The 10,674-nt window shown below is 40.9% G+C and overlaps 1 protein-coding gene across 1 annotated transcript in view; it reads left to right on the top strand.

Moving 5' to 3' along the window:
* The first annotated feature begins 300 nt into the window (after positions 1 to 300).
* The window catches only part of LOC114511419 (carcinoembryonic antigen-related cell adhesion molecule 3-like), a 178,443-nt gene continuing 168,069 nt past the window's right edge, over positions 301 to 10,674 (top strand). The window contains exon 1 of the mRNA XM_036012783.1: positions 301 to 445. Coding sequence (XP_035868676.1) covers positions 382 to 445 — 64 coding nt within the window. The 5' untranslated portion in view covers positions 301 to 381. The remainder of the gene's footprint in view (positions 446 to 10,674) is intronic.

Below are 10,674 nucleotides of genomic sequence, written 5' to 3'. Positions count from 1 at the left end.
TTCCTGACAGGGAGCTGTGGGAAATGATTGAAACCCAGACACTCCACACTTTTGCTCTTCATGACACAACAAGGGATTTGGTGTTTGCGTATGTGGGGTATACAGATGCTTCAGAAGTTCTCAGAAACCAAAATGATAGAGGAGCAGTACTGGTTACAAGGTACAAGGGTGGCAAAAATGAGGGCTGGGAGAGAGAGGATAATGTGTACAGACCCCGCCCCCAGGCGACATGACATGAATAATGAACATATCCCAGAATAAAGCTCAGCACACAGGTAGGACTCACAGCAGGTAGCACCATTCTGGACAGAGGTGCCTGTGAGCCTTACAGAAACTCAAGCTTCTCTCAAAGAGGCAGCCACAGAAGAGTCAACATACACCATGGGGTCCCCTTCAGTCTCTACCCACAGAGGACATGTCCACTGGCAAGGGCTCCTGCTGGTTGGTAAGTAGGAGACAATTCCTTGGGGTAGACTAAGGATCTGACACAGAGACTGGCTGGGATCTGCTGAAGACACCAGTGCTCTGAGAAATCAGGGAAGGTTTCTGATTGCACTGGAAGCTAAAGGACAAAGGAGCAGACTAGGATGAGGAAGGGGGCTCAGCAAGAGGAAAATCTCATAATCTGGAAGTGGTGAGAGGCAGAAAACCCTCATTGGCTGTGTATTCCCTGTTACTTGTCATGCTGATATGCTTGTTTATGAGGAAGCACCAGAAATATCTAACAAGGAATGTTAGACACTGTCTTTATCACCAACTTTTGAAATATGCAAAAAGATCCCAGGATGTCTAGGACACCGGGATCATGAATTCACTCAACCCCTGTATTTTCCGGCTGTTGCAGTCACTGGAGGTACAAAATGAGATAAGTCCTGTTCTCATGGACCCATATTCTATGTAGGAGAGAAGGACAAAAAAGGATCCAGATATGATGTCAGGTACCCACAACAGCCATGGTAAAAGAGAGTAGGGGTAGTTTAGAAAGTGAAGGCAGAGAATCTTTAGATAAGGTGGTCAACAAAGGTGCCTTTCAAAATGCTCCTGAGTATGAGGTGGCATCTGAGCAAAGAGAAGGGATGAGCAAGACAAACAGCTGGAGAAGAGTATTTGAAACCAAAAATTAAAGCTTCAGAGGTGCTGAAATAAAAGGGGCCATGGCTCTGACCTTGATCTGAGAGAAACTAACTCACCTGTAGACCAAGGCTCAGGATTTAGGGCCTCAACTTTCCATCCCAAAATGTAGATATTAATAATGATGCTTTTTTTTTCTTATTTCCTAGTCTCACTCTTCAACTTCTGGAGCCAGCCCACCACAGCCCAACTGACAGTTGAGTCAAATGATGCTCTCGAATGGTCGGATGTGACTCTACGTATCCGCCATAACACTAGCAATGAAGCCTCCTTCCTGTGGTACAGGGGAACAACCATTGACACCCATCATAATATTGCATATCTTTTAGTAAAGCCAGAAAGTTATACAAGAGGTCCTCCGGGTGGACGAATGATAGTAAGCAATGATGGGTCCTTGTTTTTAATGAATGTCACCATGAAAGACTCAGGAATCTACACCATACTGGTCAAACTACAAGGCTGCCAAAAAATGATAGCATGTGGACGGCTTACTGTATACTGTGAGTGATTGTTCTTTGACCTCTGGGTGTCAGGTGGGGTGAATGCAACTTCACACACAGGACTGATATACCCTGGACACTACCTCCATTTCCCTTGGCATATTGATTCAGGGTGGGTTTTAGTGCTTAATGCAGGATACTTACACAATGCAGACAAACTTCTAATACCTCAGTTCCCTTCTCAAATTTGAGCCCTGCAGTCAGTCAATGCAGACAGAAGGATCGGGTTGATGGCAGCAGCAGGACACCAGACTAATTTTACCTTCCTGAGCACCTGCCTGTTCACTTGACCTTGAGAATGACACTGCTGTACAATGTCAGAGCACTGTCTGAGAGGCCCCTGAATTTCTGACACAGCTCAGCTCAGAGACCCCTCTCAAGACCCTGTCCCAAGAATGTTTACACCCAGGACCCTGGTGAGCGTATGCTAGGTTGGGTTTGGCCTCCTCAGGAGGGCTGAGTGTGTAACAGTTTAATGGGTGCCCAAGTCACAAGGCTGCTGAGGTGGTCACCAGTCTGGGCTCCTGACCAAGACCAGCATCTCCTCAGAAATGGAATTTGGTTTATCACCACCTGAGTTTTGTATGAAGAGCAGAGTTAGACAATGTCCTTGTAGATAGCTGGCTAACTTAGGGGTCTTGGGAATGCTCAGATGAAGGTCAGAATGCCCCAGAAGAAAATGAGAAAAAAAAAAAGATGCTCCTGAAAGTTCCTCATTCCCCAGGGATCAGTTAGGGGTTCTCTCTGAGAATCAATAAAAAACAGATGCCACTTTTGAGCAGCTCTTCTACTTAAAGATTAGGTCAGATCCTCTAAATATTTTACAGTCATTCCACTGACACCCTGGAAGCTGAGTATTCATTGAGAAGAAAATGAGAAACAGGGAGATACGGTCACTAAAGGAGAGTCACACAAACCATGAGCAAGTGATCAGGGTCAGTAGAGTTCTGTTTGTAGCCACAGACTTAACTTCTCTACTTCTGGGGCCTTATGAGGGAGTCTTCAGACTCCTAAGCCAACAAAGTGGTTCATATTCTTTTCTCTTAGATGCCTTCAGTCACAGGAATACATTTTGGTCTGTGAAGGGGATAAAATGGAGGCAGGCTATTTTTACTCTAGAAAAACATTATCTTCAGTAACAATCAGAGTCACTCTGTAGATTACACAGACATCCCCCTTAGGTGGCCTATCCACACCTCCCTGCGCTGGACTTGACATCACTGATTTGTTTCCTGTTCTGGTACAGTCTCTCCCAGCAGATGTAAAGGAAAAGACTTTTCTTTCTTATTCTCCACTCTACCCCTGAAACCAGCTCAGGATGAACATTGAACAAGCACTCAATTGCATTTGATGAATTAGGAAGAAATAAATGGTGATTGAATGAATGAATGATCCAAAATCTCTTCAGAGCCTGGAACCTGGATGTGGAGTGCTTTGAGTCCTCACCACAGGGAAAGGGCTTAAGTGGTCCTAGGAACTAAGAGCATCATCTCAGATCCTTTTCTTTTCTCTAATAAAATAGGATTTCCTGTTGGTCTTAGGCCCTGGGGTATTAATAATAATTTTCACATACAGAAGAATTTTCATTCTTTTTCCAATTTCTGTCTCATAGCCACTTAACACAAATTGCCCACAAGAGCCAGAATTTTGGCATGTCCATGCTATGCACTTGTTCTAAGGTACCGATTTTGCATTTGCACATGTCTTCACCTGCCTTCAGGAGAGAGAAATGGATTTCATGGTCAAGGGCAGAGCACAGGATTCTGCTGCCATTATCAGCTTCTGTCTGTCCCTGTTCCTCTTTGCTAAATCATTTCTTGGACCCTGCTCTATCATTCATTGGCTCACTGGCTCTTTTCAGTCTCATTCAGCTGGAAAGAGCTGACCTACCTCTTAGCTCATGTCCTGAGTAGTCAACTTAGCAATGTCTTGCTTCAGTTCTCTTGTGTTATTTCTGCTAAATCCTCATCCAGCGTCTAAGATGTCCTGGAAAATGGTGCTTCATAGAAACACACTTCAGTTTGCCAATAAATATCCGTGGAGCTGGAAGGAGTGGCTTCTGGTGATACAGGCCATCAGGTGGTCAGTGAAGAACCAGGAGAATTACAGTGGTCTCTCTGAATCCCAGTCTTATGTTTTTCCTTAACCAGCACTGATACTTTACTGACACTTGAGAAAGTCTGCAGTTTCCCCACACATATAGCTGGAGGACATGCATCCTCTGAGTGCTCTGATTCCCAAACATGTTCCTGTGATATGCTGACCTGCCTTGTTAGTTCTAAGACTCAAGTTGACTAAGAGGTGACAGGTACCACCTGTGCTTGAAGAAGCTTTTGGAGATATCAGAGGTACTACACAGGGCATTTTTTTCTCTTTCCTGCAGAACAAAGTTAACCAAAACCAGGATCAAAAGCAACAAATTCAACCTTGATAGTTGTGATGTTCATTTCTGTACATAATAGTGGTATTGAGCATCTTCTTCTGTAACTATGTGCCATTTGTATATATTCTTTGGAGAAATGTTTATTCAAGTGTTTTGTTCCATTTATAAATCAGATTATTTGGTTTTGTGGTTGTTGTTGAGTATAGATTCTTTTGTATATTCTAAAGATTAACTTTTTATTTTTCATATGATTTGCAAAATGTCTTTTCAAATTTCATGGGTCACCTTTCAATATGTTATGTCTTTTTTGATGAAGAGAAATTTTCACTTTGAGAATATCCAAATTGTCTATTTTTTTTGCCTGTCTTCTTAGTGTTGCATTCATAAAATCACGCCAAGTTCAATGTCATAATGCTTCTCTCTATACTTTTTATAAGCATTTTAAAGGGTTAGGTCTAATCTTTAGAATTTTATATAATATGAGTTAATTTTTGTAAGTTTTGATATTAATATGAAATTAATTTTGATAAATTTTGACTTAATTGTTTGTAGTATCAGACAGGAATCCACATCATTAACTTTCATGTGGATATTGCTGTTCAATACCATTCATCATAAAAACTGTATGTTCTCCATTGAAATCCTGGCCTTTACTCTTTTTAAAATTAGTTAATTATTTTTTTACTGTTGTTCAAGTACCTCTGTCTCTATTTTCCTGCCATGACTTTCCCCCACCCCACCCCACCCCATCTCCACACCACAATCCTTCCCTCCTTTGGCTTTGTCCATGGGTCCTTTATACATGTTCCTTGATGACCCTTTCCCCCTTCTTTCCCCTGTTACTCCTCTTCTCCTTGCCCTCTGGTTACTGTCAGCTTGTTCTTTATTTCAGTGTCTCTTGCTGTATTTTGTCTGAGGTTATGTTGTGAGAGAGAGGAGTTGCAGCTTATTCCTTAGTATCATCACCTGAACTTAGACAACTGTCCTCCAAATGCCTGCACCACCCTCTGTTTACCTTTACATAAGTCACTGTGGGCTGTGAGTGGCTGAGATCTCTGAGGAAGCCATGTGGCTGCCTGTCTGAAGCCCATTCTCAATGAGTCTCTTTCTTTGTTTCTCCACAGCGATCGTGAGTGTGCCCACCCTCTCGGCTAGCAACACCACAGTCACAGAGAATAAGGATGCTGTGGTCATGACCTGCGACACAGACCAGGAAGCCATCGAGTGGTTTTTCAAAGGGAAAAGTCTGAAGCTCACGGAGAGAAAAAGGCTGTCACCTGACCTCAAAAGTCTCACGATAGACCCCGTCCTGAGAAGGGATGATGGTGATTACCAATGTAAAGTCTCCAACCCCAGGAGTGCTGCTAAAAGTGCTCCACTTAAGCTGGATGTGATATTTAAGTGATTCTCCTTTCCCCCTCTATGTTGTTAAAATTTAAATAAAATAGTTTTTGCAATATCATAATTGATTCATTCTAAGGGTGAATAGTTCTTAAAGATTTGCATTGAGTCAATAAACACTACAAAGATGGGAGCTGACATTGTCATTATTTTTGACTTAAGGTCACATTGCAGACCAACCCCCTCCATGGTTTGGTTTCATGTGTACCATGTCCACAGTGGAGGGGTCATTGTGACACTGTGTCCCTCAGAGGATGAGCAGTAGTTGTGTGATAACAAATGAGAAAAGGTAAATAGCTTAGAGAATCTGACCTCTGTGTCTCATCCATGAACACGTGTGGAGGGCACCTGTAGTAGATAATGGCAATGGACAAGAGGACAACAATGTGAGCCACCACACTGATTTTTGTGTTTCTCTTTGATGTCTTTCAAAAGATGTCTAATGTTTCCTGAGTATTGTTCCTTCTATGCCAATGAAATTATTTGCATGAGTTCAGTATTTCTGTTCTTTTTGTTAATAAGGTACATTTGGAAACTTGTAATAAAACCAAGGCTTTAGTTCAAATGTTGTAGTTCAGACTGATGCCCATGGAATTTGAACTGACCTCATACTTTATAGAGCTAAGCTTGACATCTTCAGACTTTTGGTACCTCTTGCAGAAAAGACATCACCCAAAGTGAGTGAACTGGAGGTGAAGTGTTTGGGTAAATCTTCCTAACTTCAAGAGGCTGTTAAAACTCCCTTCATATTATTCATGGAAAACCCTCACCAGAGCAAACTATGTGGTGAATGTCAGTTCCTCTGCACTTAGGTAACTAACTAATCAGGCTGAATCAGGTGACACCAGCCATGTTGTAGGGTCAAGATCACACTTCTCCCTTAGTGATTAATTTTGATAAATGGGAAATTGACTGTAGAGATAAATATAATGTCTGGATGGAAACCTCCAGAAGCACAGCCTTCTGGAGAAGCAGGTTTGGACTCTGTTTAGGGAGTGTCAGTTGTTTTGACCTCTTGAAAAATTGCAGGAACTGATGCAGATGCAAATTATGATTTGGCTGCAAGAGATATAGTTGTGTTTCTGTCCACTGTGCAGTAAGCAGTTTGGTTATGACCCAGAGGCCTTAAGGTTCCCTCGGATTTGTTAACCTTCAGACAGGTTCTTCCTGATTGCAGGCCTCTGATCTCTATATTTTAGAGTTCTCTTTAGAATTGTAATTGCAATTTGTAATTACAGATTTTTTTGGCACTTGGAATACACACGAGTCTCCTTAAAATTATCTTGCTAGTGTTATGTTTCAGAGAGTATCTATCAAAAGGGTCTGTGCTCATCTCATAAAATTCAATCATCCCGGTGTCCCTGTGTCTCAATCTCTTTGGGACATACAAGTGTAACTTGGGGAAGACCTGTAAAACCATGATGTAATAAGACCTTTTGTGCAGATTTTATGAAGAGTTTTACTTTTACTGTTTTCTTTGAAATTCAGGACTCAGTTTGTTTAAAATTATTTTAATTAGTGACATGTTTGCGTTTAAACATTATCTTTTATCTTGTTTTTATTGTTGTTCAGGTACAGTGATCTCCATTTTCCTACCACCAGTGAACTCACCCGACACATATCTCCTCTTCCACCCTCAACCCTATACTTCTTTGTCTTTGTCCATGTGTCCTTCATACATGTTTCTTGATGACCCTTCCTATTTTCTCCCCATTATCCCCCTCTCCCCTGCCCTCTGGTCATTGTCAGTTTGTTCTTTATTTCAGTGTATCTGGTTATATTGTGCTCACTTGTTTTGTTCATTAACTTTCATTCATAGGTGATGTCATATGGCTTTTGCCTTTCATGGCCCAGCTTATTTCACTTAGCATAATGCTTCCCAGTTCCATTCATGCTGCCACTAAGGGTAGGGCCTCCTTCTTATTTCTGATGCATGGTACTCCATCCTTTTAGAAATCTTTGGTAGTTTCCAGTGTATACACCTTCCACCTCTTTGGTTAAGCTTATTCCAAAGTATTCTAGTCTTTCTAATGGTATTGTAAATGGAACTGTTTTCTTAATTCAGTTTTGAGATATTTATTTTTCATGCAAAGAAATGAAATGAGGCTTTTTTTCTCCTGCAACTGCACTGAATCTATTAGTTTTAAGATGATTTGGGGGTGGGGGATGACATCTGTAATGTTTTCTACAGGTAACATTATGCTGTGTATTAAAATAGATCATTTTCTTTCTCACTTTCCCATTTTGATATTTTTATTTTCTCTTTTTGGCTACTTGTTTCAGCTAAACTTCCAGTACAATGTTCAATAAGTGGGGGGAGAAACATTTTTTATGTAATTCATGATCTTAGTAAATTTTGATGTTTCTATTGAGAGTATTGTGCTATCTGTAGGCTTTGAAGCATGGCATTTAATGCATAGAGGGGTTTCCTTCTATGTCTACAGTCCTTGTCTTTTTTCAAAACCATAACCACTTCTCTGTAGAGATTTTACTTGATGGTGCTATTCAGTTCATAGGCAGAGAAAATAAAGTTCCATAGGATTGAGAAATTATTTAGATAAAACTTCTCAAACTCCAAGAGTATGAATATTGGGTTGGTTTGTTTTTCTTTCCTTATAAATTGTTTAATTAAAGGGTAATGTCTTTTTAATTACAATAAAGTTTCATTGGCTCCAGAGACTTATAGTGGCCCCAGGGACTTATAGCCTGCCCTCTTTGACATTTATGGAAGTTTACATGAGGAGTGTTACTTGTACATTTTTGAAGTCTAAGAAACTTCTAAGAAATAATCAATACAAGCTTTTGAGAAGAAAATGTTATGTGATAATGTGGCTAGAGGATGACACATGGGCTGGGAAGTGGATTCCTGTGTTGGTACTACAGAGACGTTCACAGGAACAAATCAGGGTTCACCCTGGAGAAATCTGGCATCACGGAGAAAGTGCTGTCCACTTTTTATACATTGTCATCTCAATGATGACAGTGGTCATCCTGCACAGGTCAGGACCATGCCCTGGTGGACTTTACAGACCCTACTATATGTTATGAGTGGCTGAGATCTCTGAGGAAGCAGCATGGCCCCACGTCCCAACCCCACTCTCAAAAAGTCACATCATAAGTTTCTCTATAGTGTCCAGTAAAATGACCATTTCCCTAGGCAGCAACACTACAATCACAGAATACAAGGATGCCATGGTCCTGACCTATGACACAAATGTGATCTCCACACAGTGATTATTCAGTGGAAGGAGTCTTCAGCTCAGGGAGAGAATTAATCTGTCCTGGTGTTACAGAAATTACTCCCCATAGGGTCTTTTGTTACTCTAGGTTCTTTCCATTACTCTTCAGGATTGTGGCTCTCAATGCCATAGTATGATCAAAAGGAAAATAAGTATTTAATTAAAAGACATACAGGTTTAGAATAATGGGAGAATTCTGCCATTAAAACCCACTCCCTTTAAAAAACAAAGATAGACCCACGAACACACTGTTCTGCCCTCTTCCCTTTGTCCAGTCAGGCCAGTTTCAGAGTATACCAATCAGAAGTACTGCCTTCCAGAAGAAAAAACAAACAAACAAACAAAAAAAGAAAGCTGAAGTATGTAGCTTACTTCTCCCGGTTCCTCCCCATAATCCTTGCTTGGCTGGGAAGGTAGTTTACTTCTCCGTCCATTCCCAACACCATCAGCTATGTTGCCCAGATCTCCAGTTCTTAATTCAAAACCATGTGGGATCTCCTCATGGCCAGCCGTTGAGAATCATTTTCACCTGTTTTTTGCCCCACATGGTCCTGCCAGGTCCCTGATTCCATCTGTCTTACAGGGCAGACCCCCCTTTTTGTTTAAGTCCTAGCCTGGATTCTTTTCCATAACTTCATTTCCTATACCTTCCACAATTGGCTACACCTGCTAGCACTCCCATACTTTCTACTTTCCTCATCTGCCATAGTTGATCACGGCACGCCAGGCCCCATGATGCACAGGCTTCCTCTAAGCTGCTCTCACAGGCTCAGAAATTCCCTCTGACTACATTGCATCATGGCTTAGAGTCATGCCCATCTCTCTGGCTGTGCCAAGGCAAAAGTTTTATTATTATTACAACCCTGGCCCAAACACCCTCTTAGACTGGCACAACAGAATCTTCTTGATAGACTCTGTCAAATAAATAATGCTGAGTATTACCAGTGTGACCTTTCCACACATCAGTTTCTTCAAATTACATGTAATATATGAGTGAAACACCTCTCTCCTCTGTGTTATTAAAATCAGAGTTTGTTTTTTTCAATTTTAATAGATTTTTTGTTGAGATCGAAAGCCTTTAGAAGACTTTCACTGCATCAATAAATACTCACAAATCTGAGTTGACATTATCTTTGTTGATGACCTAAAGTCATATTCCAAACAAGATTCCACTTCTGTTTCCTGTAAAATGATCTTCACAATGGAAGTGACACTGTGTTCCTCCAAGGAGAAGCAGTGGTCTTGAGATGACTGGTAGGAGCACATGATAAGCTCACAGGAATCTGAGCTCTGACCCTCCTACTTGTGGATGTGTGGAGGGTACCTGAACACAGCTTTAAACAATGGAAATGGACTAAAGGACACCCATGCGGGTAGCTACACTGATCTTTGTTTCAATATCTGATTCCCCTCCAAATTTTCTAGTCTGTTTGAGTATTTCTGTTTTGACAGCAACAGAATTATTTGCATGAGTTCAGCATGACTCTGTCCTTTTTGTTAATAGGATATAATTCCAAACTTTCTTAAGACAACCAAGGCTTTGGCTCCAATGTCCTAGTTAAGAACAATGGCCACATAATTAGAAATGACCTCACCCTCTAAAACGCTAAGATTGACCTGATTGGTATTTTGGTATCTCTTAAAAGAGGGAATTCCCCAAAGCTAGGGAGACTGCAGGTGAGGTGTGAGGGTACTTCTTCCTACCCTCAACAGGCTGTTAAAATTCCCATCTAAGTTTGCACAAAAATAAGTGTTGTCAGAGTACACTATAGGATGAATGTCAGTTCCTGTGTAGTTAAGTAACACATCAGGGAAAATCCAATGTCCCCAGCCATGTTGTAGGATCAAAAATACTTTTCTTTTTGGAGATGACATTTGATCAATAGGAAAGTCACTATAGAAAAATTTAATGTTTCTTTGAAAAACTTAAGAAACATTGCTTTCTGAAAGATCAGAACTTGCCTCTCATATATTTTAGAACCTGTTTATTAATGCCTGTGAATTTGCCACTCTTCGTACA

This window comes from Phyllostomus discolor, chromosome 12 (assembly GCF_004126475.2).
Source record: "Phyllostomus discolor isolate MPI-MPIP mPhyDis1 chromosome 12, mPhyDis1.pri.v3, whole genome shotgun sequence".
In the NCBI taxonomy this organism is placed as follows: Eukaryota; Metazoa; Chordata; class Mammalia; order Chiroptera; family Phyllostomidae; genus Phyllostomus; species Phyllostomus discolor.
Note: the sequence above shows the minus strand (reverse complement) of the source record. Positions and strands in the feature narration are given on the sequence as shown.